Genomic DNA, 19,943 nt, shown 5'->3' on the forward strand with positions numbered 1-19,943 from the left:
GAAATGCAAATCCAGTTTGGATGGAGGCGGAGGCGGAGGCAGTGGGCTCCAAGCCGGTTTGGGGCGTCATCAATGGGATCTCGAGCAGAGGGCCGTCCACTCAACAGCTGTGAAATGCCTCCAAATCAAACAAACACACACGCTAGTTTATCTTTCTTTCTATTGATAGGTACTTTCTATAACTTTAATAGTGGTTTACATACAGTATGCGTTATATAATATCGGTTAATTACTTGACGATTATTGTGCTCTTGGAGAAAAAATATTCTGTTTTGCTCTTATCAATGTTGCTCCTCTTTAGCGAGATTGGACATATTAGACATATTGTACAAATTATGGGAATATTGAAACAAGAAAAACTCACTAGCTTAGACTAAAACTTAGGCAAAAACAAGTAACAATGGAAAATTAACTAGGATCTACTTTAGATTATACATATGCAAAGAGTATATAGCCCTTGTGCTAATGGGTATTATTCCGTTTGGAGGCTCTTGAAAATGCTCAGATTGGCGGTTATTAAATGTATGTTTATCTGGCTAACAAAGTTTCATTTGGAAGCCAAAACTAAGCCAGCAGAAAGACGATTAAATTTAAGTTTAACATTATATTGAAGCAATGGACATACACATAGTACATATTTGGAGATATTTAAAGTACGTATGCTTAATACGAAAATATTTTACTAAACTGCTTTTCCCGGGCTCTTCTCTTGGCTAAGATGCAAATACATTGGCGCTTACAATAATTAAGATCTTGTACTAGGTCTATTTTCACAATTACGAATTCCGTGCTTCCAAGTGGAGCGCCAGTCAGAAGACAAATTAGTTGTGGGTTCGATAACTGAAAACTGAAAACTGGTATCCAAATCAGACTATAGTTACGGTTGGGCTTGTCATCTTGTTGCTGTTGTACAACGGCTGATAATGGGCACTCGATCCGTTCTTGACACTCTGACAGCCATTGGGATAGCGCATCTTGACCACATTGGCATTTTGGGCCAACAAGGATGTTGATGATGAGTTGGACGACGACGATGATGATGACGAGCATAGCGATCCGGTTGATGACTTGCTCTGCAGCGGCAGTGCCTCGCCGATCAGCGTAATCCTCACTGGCTTGGAGGCGTTGCCATGCGGCGTGGGCGTGGTCGCTGTGGTATCCCAGCCGATGGAGGAGCGTCGCGTGGCATCGGGAAATGCCGCCGCCAGCTGCTGATTGTAATTGGTCAGCGTGGTGGAGATAATGGTGTGCCGGCGGGTCTGGCTGAGAGCTGGACAGGATTTCTCCGGCTGCTGCTGCTGCTGGAGCTGCTCATGCTGGTGGTGGTTGCTCTGGTGATGACGGATTATCGTGGTGGCTGCCAGCGTGGAATCGTGCAAGTGGAGCATCGGAAAGTGCGTGGTATAACTGGTATATTCGGGCTTACTTCTGCGGACAGAGAGATGAGGATTAGTGGGCAGTTCCAGGATAATAGTTTACTTTCTAGAGAGGAACCATTAGCTTTTTGTCCGTGCCAAAAAAGATTAGTAATGTTGAGAAGATGGGAAGGAAACCTATTTAAACTGCTTTTAAATTTCTACAAAATTTTAAAACAAGTTTTATTTTAATATTTTGAAATATCTGTACTTGGATTTAGTAAAAGATATAGTTGTTTTTTATTTCAACTTTTTAATCGGAATTTTAAATAAATATAGACTGCTTTGGTTTAAATTTACAAAAAATCCCGTTTTGGGGGAACAACTGTGTTTACTTATGATTCATGATTCATTATGATTCATGACTCATCTGAATCATCGAGGTTACATTTTTCTTTCGACCCATCCCATCTTCTCGACGTGTGGTTTATTTATTTTTTAGTTTGCATTACCTTGGGACTCTAATTAATTGCCGCATGCAATTAAAACGTTTCACAAACAGTGTTAAATTTTCAGTGACAAATTAGTAACGATCTTATAGCTAAGCTTAGTAACTCGGTTATCTTAGATAGATTAAAGCTTAGTTAGGTATCATTCGATGGTAGTTAGTGGATGCTTTTGGGCATTGGGTTAGTTTCTCAAGTGCACGAATTACAATTATCTATACAGTTGTAGCTTAGGTGTAGTATACATATAAGATTGATGGCACACAGCACAATGATGGCTAGGATGAAATCACAAAATAGTACCTGTTGCTCCCCAAATTGTAGTCTAAATAGCGGAATGGTTAGAGTGGAAAGAGGTGTTTGTTTCAGTGTATATGTTTGTAAGTTCCATGGGAGCATTGCGAGTGGGAAAGAAAGAAATTTTCAAATGGGTTAATCGGGGCGAGATCTGGTCTATTGTTAGTTAGAGTTGAACAAAATGGTAATACCGCCTCCTGTTGCTGCCACGTTCGATGTTGCAGATTTGCAGCTTTCAGCTGCAGCTACTGCAGAATCGGCCCTAATTAGACTGCTCCAATTGCAATTTGCTGCCATTAACGTCAAGAGCCGCAAAAAGTGGCCAACTGATTTGCATGCCAGCGGAGCGTGAAGCCAGCCGAAACCGATTCCAGCAGCAACGGCAGCTTGCAACTTGCAACACCAACTGACCAGCAGCAACTACACACAAAAAATCAAACTAAATTGATTTTAACTTCTTCACAAGTAATAACAAAAATGTTAAATTTAATAGAATAAAATATCAATTTACTGAAAATCAAATAAAATAAGTATCTTTCGCTTTTAATGACAGCTTGTAGATTGTTGCACATTTTTAGTTCACAGTTTTAAGATTTATCAACATATGTTGCTGTGCTGCCTATCCCATTTAAAGTTAACATTATTAAATATTTCTTTCTTTTGTTTACTTTGTAATAACGAGGTGTTATTTAACTTCTATCAACTTTTCCCCAAGTGCACTTGCAACATTAACGAGCTGCAACAGGCGGCAGCGTTTTGTATTAGTTTTGTTAGTTTGCGGCCACACAGCTGCGGTTGATGAAAAGCCCCCAAAAATTACAAGTATTATACTAAATAACCGAAACACAATAAAATGCAGTAACGAAATAATAGCGAAACAGGTAAATAATGCAGTAAGTACATATATGGCCGAAATCGAAATTGAAACATGAAAGTTTGCCTACCTGGACAAACCCTCCGCACCAATGGCAAGTGGTCGTGTCTGTGAAAGTGGAATCGGAATTGGAATTGAAATTGAAATTGAAGTTGAAATTGTATTCGTAATTGTAATTGCAATTGACGATAGCCTTCGGTTAGTCAATGTTGTGCAAACACATATGCTATGTATGGATATATTACACGGTGGCGTTGGCCAAACTTACCCGCTCCGTTTGGGTGGCCATGCTGATGAGCTCCTTGGCCTGATCCCCGCCAGATCCAGGTCCGTGCGAAGCCTTCTGCATCTTCTCGGCCTCCAGTTGCTCGATGAGATCGCGCTGCAGGCGAATGGTGCGATCACGATCGTCCACTTGACCCTGGAGGAGCAGGCGAATGGACAGGGGGATTGGATTGGAAGGTAAGATGGAGAGGCAGAGATCAGTAAATGTCAGTTCACTCTTGTGGAGCGAGCCATGAAAGGTCACTAGTGGTTATACGTATCTAAGCCAGAGAGTGTGAAAATCATATCTATATATATATATATATATACGTATATGCAGGTTGGCAAAATGCTAACTTGGTTTGGTTTTTGGCTTTGAAGACTGTCATGCTTTCATTAATTTATATAAGAGCTTCTTCTTTTGGCTTACTCAGTGGCCAATTGGTTTTTTTCAATCAAAGCATATACTTAAACTAAACAGCTATTAACAATGTATATAAAGGAGTGTACTATTCAAAGGAGCATATTAAATCTTTAAAACATTCTATTGTGAACATTTTAAAGACTTTTTTCTGCTCCTTTGATGCTAAGAAAGAAAGATCTTTTCATTTATAGGAATTTTGTATGATCTGTGTTCGGTATCAAGTAAAAGTGCAATATCAACACGAAACTATGACTGTATTTATATAAAATGTATATGTTGTATTTGAAGATAGATATACAATAAGCATGGTTATAGTAATCTCATGATTGGATATGTAACATGCTACACGGAGTAAGATTCCGTGTATCTAATAAACATTAAAGAACAACAGCGAGATAGTAAAAATGCGATAGAAAATTCTTGTCCTGCTTCGAATCGTATCGATATCCATCGGATCGAATTGGATCGGATCGATTTGTGAGACCCAGTTTTCGTGTTCCCCCGGCTTAACGAGCAAACGAAATGCAAAAAACGTGCAAATACCTGAAGGTAAACCACCTGTCTACGTAGATCCGATAGCTCCTGGAGCGGATCCTCCGTCGTGGACGAGGTCAGGCTGGCCAGATCGATGTCATTCAGCTGCTTGCTGTCCAATCCGCAGGCGGCGAACAGCTGGACGTTGTCGTTCTCGAAGGGATTGAGCGTTTCCGTCTGGGGAGAGGCAATGAAAACCAGTAGGTTACTTTCCACTCATCACTAATCCTCCCACGCAAAAATTGCCTTGGGCACAACTAAATGGAGTCAGCGACGTACCCGCTTCAAATCAAAATCTGGCTCCTTTTGGGGCTTTGGAGTGCAAGTGAATGGTGAGTGTGGATGATTATGATGGGTGTGCCATGGAAATGTGAGGAAAAGAAAAGTGCAATTTAAAGGAAAAACTATGAATGTACCTAGCTAAGTAATTTAGACATAATAACTTAAAGATGTTATCTCTATCTACAGGAAGTCAGAAAAGATTGAATTATATATCTACATAAAGTAAGAAAAGATTGAAAGATAAAGATGATATCTGTATCTACATGAAGTCAGGAAATAAATTTAGGAAATATTGAAATATATAGATGTTATATATATCTACATAAATTCAGGATCATTTAAAATTTACTAAAATTATAATGTCTCATTTAATAGATGTTTAATAGATTATAGATATAAATTTTGAAAAATAACTCAAAAACTTTTGTTTAAATGAACATTTGAAAGTCATTGAGGCATTCTTGCATCATTTTAAGATTTTCTGTTATTATGTTGAGTGCAGTTTTTGTTTCTCCCCATTTGTTTAGCAAGTTAATCTTAATTAATGTTAATTCATAGCCCCAACTTACCTCCTGGAGTATTCGCCGCAGTCGGAGCAGCTGCTTCTTGAACTGCAGCACATCCTGGATCATCGCATTGCGGAAGGACTTGTCATACAACATTAGATCGTCCGACGAGCTGTGCAGCTCTCCCCCGCACCTCTGGGTGGATGTACCGGACGCAGTGGCTCCACCACCTCCACCTCCTGCTCCGCCACCCAATCCCAGATGCTGCTGCTGCAGATGACGCTGACGGGGCAGGCTGGCCGTGGAACCCGACGAGGTCCTTGAGTTGGCCGTGCTGCGCTTCCTGGCCGCCGCCGAAGCTCCGCCGCTGTGGGATGACCTCAAGCTGTTATCCGAATCGTTGCCGGCGAGCTGTTGGTCCTGCAGACGTGAGCGGTTCAGCAATCTGGTGGCACGCGCTGGCAATTGGGCGCTGAAAAAATAACATTTCATTATTAATTAATTGAGCAGTAAAACCCATATCATGGTAATTATTTATAGGTAGTATCCAAAAGAGTGCCTGTGATATGTTTCGTGGGCCTGCGGCGCACTGCTGGCCATAAAGGTGGCATAGTGGTAGTGGATGTGTCGCTGCTTGATGGTCATGGGTGAGCTGGTCCGCTGCTGGCTGCCCAGGAATCGATTCTCCGACGTCTTCAGATCCGTCCGAACCCTTCGCACTCCACTGGGCGAGCACTTGCTGGCGGAATCCGCCTCCGACATCGTCCAAGCTGACAAATCGAATATCTTTGGATTCTAGTGCCCCATGTTGTTGCTCTGCGGGAATGACACAATCGCGACATGCGCAGACCACCAACAGCTGTGTGGAGACTTTGTAGACCAGACCACAATACACTTGGCAAAATCGGTATATAGTTTTATAAATCAAATGCTATATATATAATAGAACTTGTGGCTTAGTTTTCAAATGAAGCAAACTTCTACAACTTTTCATGTAATTAATATTGTAATGCTTGCTATAGAATTGGTAACATTTATTTAATTAAATGCTTTCTTAGCAATTAATTTGTCAAGTGTAACTGCAGTCTTGGGGGTGAGTTTTGCAATTATTTAGCCAGCTTCAATTAACGCGGTCGCAATGAAAGTGAAATGCCATTGATTAGGGCCTGGCCAAAGGAGTAATGCTCGGCTCCACAGTTGTCAATGGGTCATTAAGATGGTTTGGATCGCTGGGATGGGCAGGAGGGAATGAGGTATTGGGGGTCAGGTGGCGAGGTAACCTGCACGACACGAATGCTGGAAATAAATCCACAGACGCGGCTGCCTTACAGCTGGTGAAAGTCAACTGTTGCGTGTTGCAGACGCCCAAAAAGTGCAGGGGGGAAAAAGGGGGGATGGTGGGCAGCTCTTACACATGCGCAGTTTCAAAAACTTCACGGCATAATTTAAACAAACTGTTGAAAACGGTAACAAAAAGCCAAACAAAAGGAAAAATCATTCAAAATTGGTTAGCTCATTCGATTATACACGCTTGTACGAGTATGTGAGAAGGTTAATAGCTATACTGTCTTTAATACCAGCAATTATAACGATATATTAGTTTGGTGGATCCATTACGACAATAAAAGTTAATATGAGCATCCCACGGAATCTGTGGGACTTTCGTTTGCACTAACTTAATTAGCCGAGTTCACGTGGCTAACTGAAGATCCAAGAGTAATTGGCCCCCAGGGAACTGGCACAGCGCAATTTGAATATTTTGAATCGGTGAACTTTGTTTATGGCCACATTAAGATGATCGCGAATCGCACGAAATGGACTGTGAACAATTTTCAGCTCATCTGGAGCGGCGATGAAAGTACGAAAGCATCTTTTATTGTTCCGGGGAGCCCTTCTATTTTCACCGCTAGATGATGGGGCTTGTCGGCATTTTTTATGAAGGCTCTCAGCACTTTTTCATTTTAATTAAAAGCAAATTTCCCGCTGCGATGCTTTTGATTGCATCAGGTAAGATACTATATCAAATACTAATTGAATACTAACTAATTGAAAGGAAACCCATTTATAAACATAATTCTAACTATGTTTTATGACTTTTATTTAATAGCTTTGCCACAATTGCTTATTGGCCTAATGCCATTAGTTTGCGTAAATTAAACAAACTTTAAATGCCAATAGCTGTTGTAGCTAATAAACAGTTTCGGTACATTTGCAAAATCAACCAAGAGTTCAAATGGACTCACTCGTGTGTTTCCAAACAAAAAAGCAATTAAAGTGTACATTATGTCCAAATCATAAAACACCCAACATACACTTTCCAAAATCCCACACACACCAGCCACTAAATTCCAAATGTTTTGCGAGTTTCGCACGCCAACTTTATGCGGTTTTTGTACTACGAGTATGAATATGAATATGAATGCAGAATTGAGGTCTGAAGAGATTCACCGAAATCAAAACAATACGAGTACTTTGCACAACTCAATTCAGCGAAACTCCACAGGCGGCACTGCCGGATATTTCGAACTCTAAACAAAAAAGAAAAAATAAAATAAAAACAAACCGATTGTCAGACGACAAAATGCCTGTCATTGCAACAAGTGCAGCAAATGGAGTTATATGTATGTTCATATAAGGAAATATCAACAGGGGAGCAGCGAAGGGGGTGTCTTTAACGATATATATAGACCATTAATCAACTGATTCATTTTGAGATATTGCCAATGCTGGCTTATTCAATCCAAGGAAGTTTGTTGGTAAATATAAAAATTAGGCTAGCAATTAAAGCTATAAATAAAATGTAAGATAATTATATAGTACCTTTGATATATCTTAAATACTTTTGAATTTTCAAGTAACTCACCACGAAATTTGTAAATAAGATCTAGATAGCATTTCGTATACTACTTGATAACAGTACGTGCTGAATATTTGAGCACATAATTCTCTTTTCTGGCGATAAGGTCTTCCACAGAACTGAGCCGCGAACCCCTGAAAATAGCCCCATGGCTACGCACCTGCTTTTCAGCTACCTTTCTACACATTTAGTACAAATGTGCCTCATTTGAGGCTGCACACGCGCCAGTGCCAACGGCAACTGTCGCTAACTTGGCTCAGTTGGCTCACTTGGCTAGCTGCAACAGTTAACAGTCGACATCCAACAATGACAAGTAATCATAATCATAGTCATATAGCGATCCACGGAGCTGAGGCGTTGACATGCACTGCTCGAACTTCACTTCCCAACGGTACTTATCAATTTGTGCGGCAAAACGTCATTTGTCATAGAGTCGCAGACCTTTTGGAGCTGCACATAGATGGTATGGTGTGGTATGGTATGGTATGGTACCCATCCTTATATACGTACATACATAGGAAGGGGAAGTGGAAATGGAAAGGCAGCTTCATTAGAGGCCTGAAGAGGGAGGGCGCGAGCTGCCATCCACGCAAGTAATGGTAATGGCCATAAAAAATAAAGAAATAACCAACATTCTCACACGACCGCCTCTGATGAGAATCCGGTGTGTATCTGCGCATGCGCAGGGTTCTCCGTTCCTCCACGCAGAGAAATACTAGATCTTGGACGGAAGATTATCATTTTAGATCAGTTAAGGGGTTCGAAATGCACAGTTAGTCTATTTTTTAAAGCTTAACTCACGTATGCCCTCTTAAAAAGGTCAATACTGCTTATCAAATTTATTCTAATGACAATACTTTTGGGTAATAGAACTTTCTTAGATACAGCATCTGTTTTTCCCTATGCTTCAAACTGTGAACTTGAATGCATTATCTTCAAGATATTCAATGGTATATTATTTTTTTCAAGTGTGTGAGTCGAGGATGATGATCAACGATGGTTAAGATGGGGATATGCCCAGAGTGTGTGTTTGGGACTGGGGAATTTGGAGTTGGGGAGCACTTTTGAGGCAGACAGGTAGATAGGATGGTAGGCTGGAGCAGCAGCAGAGTTATCTGTATCTGTATTTGCACTCGATGGTATGGTATGTCCGTAGTTTGTGTGGCAAACATTCTGTTGAATTATGCATGGCGATGGCGATGCGATGCGATGGAGATGGGAACCCGTACTCGTATCCGTAACCAAAACCTGAACGCGTCGCAAATGCAACTGAACTTGAAGTGGCTGGAAAGCCATAAAAGGGGGCACCTCGACCCCCGAAACCCCGCATCTTGCCCCCTTTTTTTCTTCTTTATGTGCCTGATATCTGTAATTGTTACGTTTATGGCATCAAATTCCAAAAGATTTTCCAAACGTTGCCTGCATTTGCATGTGACACACTTTTTAGCCCCATTGTGTTGGGCCTACCCCTTCCCTAAAGTTTTTGTTTTACTTTTTTTTTTGCCCCTGGTTGCATATCGAATTACGCAAAGCTAAGAGCGGAAATCATCACCCACTTTGGCTACCACTTGGCTAAGGTTTCTGGGCTTTCGGTAGCTTCTGTATGCCTTTGTTAGCCCTGCCACATTCGTAAATACGTATTGTACTTCGGTTCTCAACGACAGTTGAAATACAGTAACTAAAACATATTCACTACACATATTGATATTGTTATCTACTGGCAGATAATAATAATAATAAAATATAGGTGACAATTCAGTCGAACTTTTCCATGACTAGGAAATATGAAGACTTTGTTTGTTTAAGGTCATGATATGGGAGCTCCACCGTACCCCTTTTTTACTCACTCGAATCTGCGGGTCTAGGCCAAATGCCAAAAGTATCCCAGGCAAAACGCTCGTTTCATTGACACTTGTGCCCGCGGCGTGTCTTTTGTTATGAATGCTGGTTGTTTTTCGCTGGCGTCGGCGTTGGACCGCCTATATGTATCTGAATCTGCAGCTGAATCTGTATCTGTATCCGAGTCTGTAGCTTTGGATGGGTAGGCAGTAGATGTATCTGTGGCATGGAAGAGGCAACAGTGCGTATCACTGGAGGCGACGACTGCCTGCGGTCACTGGCTCTTGCTTTTGGTTATTATAGCTTTTTTTTTTTGATTTTTTGGTTTTGTTTCGGTTATTAACAAAGCAATTAAATGGGTCTACGCAATAACTCCCACGCGCTTTTCGAACAACGGCTCTTGCACAATTTACCAATTTACAATTGCCTTTATTGGCGGCGCTTTTTCAAACCGATATTGCTGATGGAATGATATTGGATTACGAATATAATTTATTATTTCGCACAGCTGGCCGCACAGTACTCATAAACCGCACCGAACCGCACGCTTTGAGATCTTGTTTAATACTGGAGCCGAAATCGAAGTTGGAGCCACCGCTCAAGTGGCAATGGAGTGGTATTATATGGCAATGGAACGCGACAGTGGGCTGCAAGATTTCATGTCAGCCAAAGTACGTAACTTCCTTAAAAGGAAAATAAGTCGAGGGGTTATAGAGGAAGACGAAACCAAGAGTTTCCTGATCTTAAAGCCAAATACTTTAAGTCACTAAATCTAAAGCTATTTACTTGGAATTTCTTGGCATTTTAACATCGTTTAGGATAAGGAAAACATAAATCAATAAATTAATCAGAACTTCTTGCAAACTTTAATAATCAATAACATTTCTGTTATGAGCCCCACTGTAATTGTTAGCTGTTGTTACCAATGTTCCGTTTTCCCACCGTTCCCGCCAGCAACAACAGCACCAGCAACATCAACTAGCAACACCAGCAACATCACCGCCTGCACTAGCAACATGAGCGAGTGTTAAGAATGTTGCTGGTGGGCCGAAAGAGTTGACCGTGTGGGTATGGTCCGCTTTTGTTAACGTTCTTGGAGTGTGTGGGGCACAGCCGTTAGACGCTGTTAGCTGAATGAAAAATGAATAAAGAAAGGAAGGCAGAGCAACAGCGGCCATAATATTTATGCGCCCGGTATCTCTAGATTGGGGATCACAATGGGGCTCTTGTTGCATCCGCGTGAGCGGATTAACAGAGAGGCCATAATAACTCAGATTGAGTGGGCTTATTCAGCACTTTGTTGGATGCTGGAAGGGCACGGAGCAGGCGATGGAGGTAATGACTCATGCACTGGCCAAGCGGCTAAGCCAGTCTCAAGGTTAATCCACAAGTGCGGTTTTGCATGTGATTGGTTTGTTGTTTTTCTTTTTATCTGCAAGTATCTGCAGCTGGCTACTTCGAAATTGGCCTTCTAATGTCGGCTGGAGACTGAAGTAAAAGGAAAGCCAATGTCCCGACGCAGGCGCATCTATTGGATCCATCGAGTGACAGGTTAAACCGCAACCACACATTTAGCCATGGCCAGCGGCGTTTTGCAGTTATTTGGCTGTTGGCTGCGAAACAGGTTCACATACACACACATGTACATATTAACCAGCCTTTTAGCCAGACAATTGATTTTTCCTAGCAATAAAGTTTTTCCCAACTTTTGGTTAGAGCCAGAAAACAACTCCATCGATGTGGATGTCGTGCCGTTGCCGGTTGTTGTTGCTGGAATTGCTGTTGTGACTGTTGCGCTGGTTCGTTGCCATGACAAAAGAATGCGGCACTCGCCATCAAGTCTCTGGCCAAAGTCAAAATGTTATCTTAACTACGACCACGATTTGGCCAGAAAGCCAAGACTCAGTCTGGAGCTCCCATAGATGGAGACGGGAACGCCACACGGAGAACAAAAAGTTAACAATATCTGTTTGAACTAAAAATAGCTGATTCGCTTAGCTTTGAATTGAAAACAATCTTAGACATTGACAAAAAGTTTAAACTAACTTAACTAACTTTGGATTATTAAGAGAGAAGAGAGTTTATATCAGAAGATAAAGTTGTGACTGGTATATAGGTTAATGCTTCAAATGATGAAGTAATATTATCTTGTGTGTATTGCAACAGTATTTATATTTAATAAATTTAATATTTTTCCAGTGCAGTGAAATGGGAAGGTGGTGACTGGTGATGGGGGGGAGGCATAGACAATTGGAAATGCCAAGTGCCGTTGCCGTTTGGTCGCGTCTTTGGCTTTGGCTTCGCCCAGAATGCACCAGGCCCACGAAGAGTTGCAGTTGTTGCAGTTGCTGGCTGCAGCGCTTTTTGGCCCATAAACATGCCCCAATGGATAGCCCCTTCTCTTTCTGGTAGCCGGCGCTAAAACACGGCAATTGGAACCGACAACGGTACGGGAACTGCAATGGGAATGTCGAGTGGATGGGGATGATGGAGACGCCAATGGAGCAGCGTAACCTTTGCCAACTTCAGCAAACATAAAGGCGAACCTGTGAGTTCCAACCTGTCCTTTTTCCCACTGATGTCTGTCTAATTTTGGGCTAATTTCAATTTCCATTTCGATTTCCATTTACCCTTAAAATAAAAAGGGGCAGTGCCCAAGGGGGGGAGGGGGATAAGGGCGTGCCATGCCAAAGCTGTGAGCTGGCCAAAGTAAATTGCATTTGATTAACCCCAGAGTGCCCTTTTGGCAAACACAACCGAGTAGACAAACAGGCAAACACGTGGGATTCGCTCTCTGTTTGTTTTGGTCGTTAAATCAATGGTTGAATGTTTCTGGATTTGCATGTTAAATCACATTAACACCAGGTTGGAGCAGGTGATTTAATGGTTACTATATTTTGAAAACTATAGGCAGTTTATACTTATATACTTGCCAATTTATTCAATTGATATTAAGGAATTTAAAACGTTTAAAAGGTATTGTAAAATTTGTAATTATTTTTAATATTTCTTTAAATTTTGATTTAATTTATTTGCTACCCCGAAGTTAGTCGTATATCTCTGCCTTTCTAGGGCTAACTTGAGTAATCACTTACCGGCCGGCTGAAATTTGTCGGGCAGCCAAAAAGAGAGAGGCAACCTGCGCTAAAAAAGGGGAGAGGCTGCTGATTGATTTGCAGCACCTCGAGTGAAATTGGGTTGGTTGTGAGGGGGGGGGAAAACTGTCGGGAAAATGCACTTAATAATATTCCAACATTCGCTGGCCAACTGCCAACTGAAGAGCTAATAAAACCAAATCAAAGGCAATTCAAAGCGATACCGCCAGCGCATTTCTGACCCGATGCAGCCAATTCAATTAGCTTTGCATAGGTAGGGGAATTGGAAATTATTCCAAAATACTGAAATGCTTTTATCGGATACAAATTCAGGGCGGCAGGATTGGTTTCTGAGAGCGTGAAACCACATTTTCAGGTCAATTTGTAGTTCAGATACTGAGTTAAGAGAGGTCATCTGAAATATATATTATATGGTATGAACTCTCGACCTTATTTCTGGAAATGGATCACTTCGAACATTTTATGATGCACTTTAGGTTTGATTACTCATTGGGTAATGAAGTAAACCCAATACAGAAAAATTCTAGCTATTAAACTTAAGTCAGAACTCACCTAATCCTCTCCCTTGGTCCTCCGCGCTGCCTCCTTCCTCGCAGCAAAGTATTGAGCTCCTTCATCACATCACTGCCCCTGCGCTCCAACTCGGATAGAAGTTCCGCCTCAGTTTCCGCCTGCATGGGATCGATTTCCTGACCACCAATCTTGTGAAGATCCGAGCCACTGCGACTGCGTCCCATTGAATTGGCCATGTGATCGATGGAGTCCACGCTGCTGTTCATATCGAAGTCCATCATCAGGTCATCGGAGCAAATGGATTCGCAGGGCGATAGAGTATCCAAGGATTCGGCTCGATCCATAACTGCCTTTCGCACCGCAGCCGGAGTCCGCAAACTCAACTCGATGGCCTGCTGCAAGGCGGTACGTGCCTTCGACTGACTCTTCAAGGATCTCAGGGATCCTGTTTGCGTGTGGGTAAGGGTTTCCATCAATGTGGGCGTATCGGTGGCCACCTCATGGGCTTCACTGTTGCACAGCAGAGCTGGCTGATCGGCAATCTCATCATCTATGAGATTTCCACAATCCGAACCCAAAGAAAGGGAATGAGATGCATGAGTTGGAGTGCCAGGAGAAATGGGACTTCGGCCACCTGGAGGATCCAGATCCAGTTCGAGAACCGGTGAAATATCATCTATGTCGATGTCATCGATATCCTTCTGCTGACGCTCCTCATTGAGCTTGTGCTTCTGCAACTTGCCACCCGCCTCCTCGGAATCCTCGGTGCTGCTGACCAAACTATCTGTGGGCGATGTCTCATCATCCAACAGGAGGCAACTACTACTGGCCAGAGCCAGCTCGGCAAACTTGGATTCATTAAGAGCATTGTTGAAGGAGCGGGGACGCGAGGTGCCTGCCTCCCGATTGTCCACCAGGTGGAGATTGAGCAGGGACTCCTGACCCACTTTGGGTGGAGTTTCCGTCATTGAAGCTGGTAAGGATTAAAGGTTATTCAAAAATAAAGCCAATAACCAAACGAAACACTTACAGATTGTGCTAAACTGCATGTCGGTGTTGATCAGTCTGATCTCATCCAGACCCAAGGACATGTCCTCCTCCTTGTCATTATCGCGCGGATTTTCCGGGGCGTGGGTGTCGCTACTGATGCTCATGCTCATGCTGCTGCAATCCTGGGCGGCCAGAGATTCACCCGCCTGGTGACGCCAAGTGGAGGCCACTGACGATTGGCTCTGATGTTTGGCACTCTTTTCGGAGGTAGACGAGTCCAAGTAGAGTTTCTCTTCATCCACACTCTCGCTTTCATCGGAGCCGCTGGTCTTGGGTTTTTCCGAATCCTGCTGATCCTGGGATCCTGGAGTTTCCGCCTGACGTCGCTCGTAAGACTCCCGACTCAACACCGTATTGGATCGCACCAAGCCCAGTAATGGCAGTGGAATACTCTGACTGCCATCAGTGGGTAACTTTGGCAATGCCAGCGGTTCCACAAACGAGTTGGACTCACTGGATGGCGGATCATCCGCATCGCGCACCTCGAATGTGTGCCGTCCACTCATCACCATCTTCAGGTTCCTTGGCCTGCTTCGACTCCGCTTGGAACCCACCGAGCTTCCCGAGCTGCTGTCCAAAGCCATGTCCATGCTGGCTATCCCAGAATCGGCGCTAATCTCCCTGCTTCCCGAGAATCCTCGTCGCGTGGAGTTATTCGTTATCTGCTTCACGCTCTTCTGGTCAAGATGACGCGACTGTGGTTGGACATGGACTGAAGTCAAAGGATGTTGCCTGGAACTGGTCGAAATGTCCTTGGCCCTGGCACCTGTCGAATGGGCGGGCACGGGTGACTGCACACTGCTGCTGGGCGTGGTTGGTGTGGTGGCTGTCAAACTGATGGCCACCGGGTACTCCGGCCTGGGCAGGCTCACTGTCTGCAGGGTGAACTTGGCATAGCTGGCTGGAGTGGGTCGCGGTGTGGGGCGAACTCTGGAAAAGTGCAGAAAATTGGTTTATTCTCCTTACACAGGCACACAGTTACTTTTTTTTTGTTTTCTAGAATCATTCGTATATATGAGGTATATCCTGTATCCGGGTTACTCACATGACATTGGCATGCATGCTGGCCAGGTTGTTGTAGTTATATCTCGGCTGTATGGCTCTCGATCCCGTTCCCGATCCGGATGCGGAACCCGACGTTTCGTCCGCGATCTCGCCGAAGAACTGACGCCGCTGGTACTCGATGGTGGTGTTCTGATTCAGGTTGAACGTCAGCGTCTTGGGCTGGGCTATTTTGGGCTCCCCATCGCCGGATCGTCCGGCGTGTGCGCTCTTGGAGCGGCGTTTCACTGCGGGAAAATCGAATGTAGTTTCGTATTTGATTGGATGAAAGTTCTATTTTATTTTTGCAACCAGCAGATACTCACAATTGCTCACCAACACCGGACCATTCTCCGCTCCACGTCCATTATTATTGTTATTGTTGTTGTTGATGTTGTTCTGGGCATTGGCCATCGATTCCGATTCGGAATCTTCACTGGGCGCAGTGAAGCCTGCAGAGGAGGGGCGTGGCACCGCCCCACGATAACCGAAACGTCCGCCGGCCGCACCTGTCGCCAAAGTCCCAGCTTTCTGGACAGCGGCGGCGCCTACTTTCTCGAAGTGAATGGGAACAGCTGGTGCGAGGAAGAGGAGTAGAAGGGAGACGATTCCGATGAATTGTTGGCATGTCAACCCATTGTTAAATTGGCCAAATTGTCGCCAAATTAAAAAGCCATAATGCTTGGTCGCTTTTTTTTTTTGGCATTTAACAAGGCCTTAGCTTCTACACTTCCCCCAATTAGAGAAAACAAACTAAATGCTCTTTTATAAAATAAGGGTGGCTAAGTCACAATGGTATTTAACCACCCGGTTAGTAAAATTTGCAATTATTATTACCAAGAAAATGGTGCACGCCACCCACCTGCATTTCCGTTGTCATCCTTTGTGTCTGTGCGAGTTGCGCTTTTGTCGCCGCCTTCCAGGAGCTTCTTGAACTTCTTGGGCGTCCCATTGAGCTTTTTGCGGAAGCCAAAGGACATTGCGGTGCCTTTGGTGTGCACCGTCTGATTCTGTTCCATCGCCTCCGTGGGATTGCCATTACTATTTCCGTTGCCATTGTGCTGGCGGCGACCCGACTTGCTGCCCTGCTTCTTGCTCTCCGCCTGTCCCTGGGAACACGGAAAAAATGGAGGAGGCAAAGGGGTTAGAGGAAAAGCGATTAGGATGAAAGCGAAACACATTTGCAAATCGGGTCAGCACAGATGAGAGGCACATGGAAACAATGGAGCCTCGAGGACTTCCCTAACAAGAGACAACACACAATAGCATACACAACTATTAGCTAACTACATGAGTCACTCGGTTCTACGAACAATAACTACATATCTGCGAGATACTTTTCATGGAATCATGATTACTATCAATATGGTAGCCTATATACGAGATGTATCTGAATGGCTTGTATCGAGAAATACGAGACTTTACGTAGGATTCACTTAATTTAACTTGGTAATCAAATATAACACAATAGTTATACGAAGACAGAAAGAAACTTTAACGAGATACTTTATCCGAAACAAGGAACTATCTATAAGATATTATTGCGATGTGTGTGCTGTTCTAAAAAGCCAATTTTTCTATATAAGAAGCGAATCTCCAAACGACCATTTAAAATTGTATTTTTTCTTGCGGTACCATGATGACTGCCTCGACTTCCGCGTCGTTGGCTGCGTCCTCCTCGACTGATGATTTGTGAAGGTCCTGCTCGAGGAGTGCTTCCTTATCATCGATGTTCGGCTCTTTGTAGTCACAAAGTGCCTGCTCCTGATCCGAATTTTCCGCGCTCGGCTCGGCGACCCCCTCGTTCAGCTGCTGTGATGTGAGTTTTCCTAGTGAGACGACGACTGGGTTGTCGCATTCATCCATTTTGCGTGTTGTCGGCGAAGGAACTCGCTTTTCCGGCGAGCCTCCGTCCGTTTGCTGCGCCCCCGCGGAGTCGTCTTGATCCTGGTACAGTATAGGTCCACTCTAGGATGCACTGGTTCGGCTATGTTCATGACACGGCCGCCACGGCGCACAAATTACGCCATTTATAATTGCACTTGAGCCGCACACACAGATACACAGCGAGTACCTGCCAGTGGTACACCCACACGGGGGTCCTTGAAAATCCACACGGCTTGCTGGAAAAATCTTTCGCAGATTGCTCGCACTTTTCAACGCCTCACGTTATGCAAACGTTTTTCGCAATTATATGGCACGTTTCTATTTGCAATTGTTTTCCTGATTTTGTTGTTAGTTTTGCTGTTTTTTTTTTCTATATAGTTTTGCTGAGGTTTTTTCTGCTGCGGCAGAGTGGCGACGAATTTTCACTTGCGAAAGCACGGCAAACGGAAAATTGAATGAGCTGAAAATTCTCACGGAGCAATTGGGTTTCCCTACGTTCTTGTGGTGGGTCTGGTCGTTACACTCTTTTCAGCTTGACCACAGGGGGAGAAAATGGAAAATAGACAGAGAGTCGGAGAGAGTTTCCCAGTGTTCGCTCATGCGCAGAAAAAGGAAAAACAAGTGGCTGTTCGCAGAAAATGGTCGAAAATCGGGGGTGGCTTACTATGGCGCCACCTAGCGGCTGACATGCTGCTTAGTCGGGTACAGAACCAAAATTTATGTGGAAATTGATGTACAATAGATAATGTAATGACACTTTTACAATTCCTAAGATATTAAACTTAGAAAACCATTACAAAACCCGTTCAGGATTTTTTAGAAAAAGGTATAATTTAACCTTAATAGTAACCCTTTTCAGTTAACAAATATGGTAAATACAGCGTTGAATACAGCACATGTTATCATTTAAGTGCATCTATATATGTCTTTAAATTTAATATTTTAAATTGTAAACTTATCTTTTGCTTTCCCATATTTTCTAAACAGTGTTGCTTAGGCTTGATTTTCCTTTCTTTCATACGTGTATTTAGTGAATCATGTAAAATTCAGGTGTAATAAGCCCCATGAGACATTAGCGAAGTAAAATAAAATTTGGTTAAGGTCAATTGCTGATGGGAAGGAAGGGATAAAGTGCCTCGTTTAAGTATGAAAGATGATATGTGGCGAGGGGGCCATTTCTGACAGCCATTTCCTCCTCTCTCACCTACTAGCTTGTTTATGTTAAATTACCTTGTAATAAGCCTTGGGAGAAAAGGAATATGAATATGTAAGCCAAAAATTCGAAGGGAAAGGCGGTGGCAAGTGTTTCGAGAAAGTGAATCAAGGCCTTGGGTTGTTAAACCTAAATTTCCTTATTACATTGACTTTTATATATGCATACAAAATGTACTGACTCCTTATAATTGAGTTTGTTACATGTTTCGAAGTGACAGGATGTTTAGTCAGAAAATAGGTAGGTAAAGTTATATATTAAGCAGAACTTTTAGTTCTGAATATTTTCTTTACACCACCATTTGAGTTTGGATTTCGTTATGTTTATATTAGAACATCCCACAGCAATCCTATTTCACTTTCGTCCCGAAACAATGGCTATCGAGAATGACAATAGTCTGGCAGCAGAATGGATTGTTGACCCACAATCGGTGGCACCACCTTTTCGCCAGACTCAACTTTTGCCGCCCGGAGCACGCAACTCATTGATGGTGCCACGCCAGAAGCCTCAAGTGAGTTGTAAACATTTATCAATATTACTCACCAACGCCAGCCAGCCGTTGTTCTCGACGGGTAATTGAGGTTCTGGCCTGATTCGGGACTGATTCAGGATGTGGTTGGTCGCGGAGGTGGTGGCTGCATGCTCCTCGATGACCTGCAGCAGTTCGTGCAGCAGGAATTCCTGGCAAGTGGAGTACTCCGGTTCGGTGGCTGATGTCACTGGTTCCGCTGGGGCGATGGCGGCATCATTGTAAAGGGACTCGATGTGCAACACGGCCTGCTCCTGCTCCTGCTCCTGCTCCCGCTGTTGCTGCTGCTCCGGTTGCCTTTGCCGGCTTATAGTGTAATAAAAGGGTTCCTCCTCCTGCTGGGAGGTTGGCCCGGCTGCAATGTATTCATTACTCCCTGTCAACCGTTGCCAGATTTTGTGTGCCTGGGCCAAATCTTCGTGGGACAGTGCGATTGTCAATACAGATTGATGATGCTGCGCGTCTGGGGATGCGAGTTCGTGGAGCGGAGCCGACTGCCGGGAGACACACTTGCCCATGGCATCTTTTGTGGTCTTGTGCTCCTCCTGCTTCGCGAAATTCTCCTTCTCTTCGAACTGCAAAAAGAAAAAATAACAACAAAATATTACCAAAATGCGTCAGCGATTTGGGGCTTCTCAAGTCGTAATAACTCCTGTCATTTCCTTATCAAACTGACATTTGAATAATGAAAGACAATAGGTCTTGCTTAAATGGGTCAAAGATTGAAGTAAAATGTCAATCAAATCAATAGAAACCCTTTATGTTTCTGAAGTGTACGATTTAAAGGTTTATTTTTATATTATATTTTAGGTACTATATCTTTCCTTTAAGGTATACTAGTGAATTGGATGAAATA

General features: G+C 43.3%; 1 protein-coding gene across 11 annotated transcripts; it reads right to left on the reverse strand.

Annotated features, from left to right (window-relative positions):
* Positions 1 to 142: 142 nt before the first annotated feature.
* LOC117138971 (serine-rich adhesin for platelets) lies at positions 143 to 19,640 on the reverse strand. Of its 11 annotated transcripts, XM_033301025.1 has the most exons (14): positions 19,102 to 19,640; positions 16,321 to 16,567; positions 15,785 to 16,033; positions 15,463 to 15,706; positions 14,398 to 15,347; positions 13,407 to 14,340; positions 5,106 to 5,514; positions 4,534 to 4,566; positions 4,264 to 4,431; positions 3,301 to 3,453; positions 3,103 to 3,140; positions 2,165 to 2,186; positions 1,868 to 1,876; positions 1,335 to 1,428 (listed from the first exon to the last, which is right to left on the reverse strand). In XM_033301025.1, the coding sequence occupies exons 1-14, from the start codon at positions 19,603 to 19,605 to the stop codon at positions 1,423 to 1,425; spliced, it is 3,966 nt and encodes a 1,321-aa protein (XP_033156916.1). In that variant the 5' UTR covers positions 19,606 to 19,640; the 3' UTR covers positions 1,335 to 1,422. The 11 variants fall into 11 exon arrangements, with proteins under 11 accessions (XP_033156912.1, XP_033156908.1, XP_033156907.1 ...); XM_033301026.1 differs by lacking the exon at positions 1,868 to 1,876; XM_033301027.1 differs by lacking the exons at positions 4,534 to 4,566; positions 19,102 to 19,640 and adding an exon at positions 17,094 to 17,803 and having other exon boundaries at positions 4,279 to 4,431.
* Between the last annotated feature and the right edge of the window lie 303 nt (positions 19,641 to 19,943).

Source organism: Drosophila mauritiana, chromosome 3L (assembly GCF_004382145.1).
Source record: "Drosophila mauritiana strain mau12 chromosome 3L, ASM438214v1, whole genome shotgun sequence".
Classification (NCBI taxonomy): Eukaryota; Metazoa; Arthropoda; class Insecta; order Diptera; family Drosophilidae; genus Drosophila; species Drosophila mauritiana.

What these genes read in the sequence shown, in the direction of transcription:
- LOC117138971 (XM_033301021.1), bottom strand. Translation starts at nt 19,605, where the DNA reads ATGGGCAAGTGTGTCTCCCGGCAGTCGGCTCCGCTCCACGAACTCGCA. An exon ending in GGATGACAACGGAAATGCAG is followed by an intron (nt 16,034 to 16,320) that starts GTGGGTGGCGTG and finishes TCCTCGCACCAG; the next exon opens with CTGTTCCCATTCACTTCGAG. An exon ending in GACAGGTGGTTTACCTTCAG is followed by an intron (nt 3,454 to 4,263) that starts GTATTTGCACGT and finishes CTGCTCCTCCAG; the next exon opens with GGTCAAGTGGACGATCGTGA.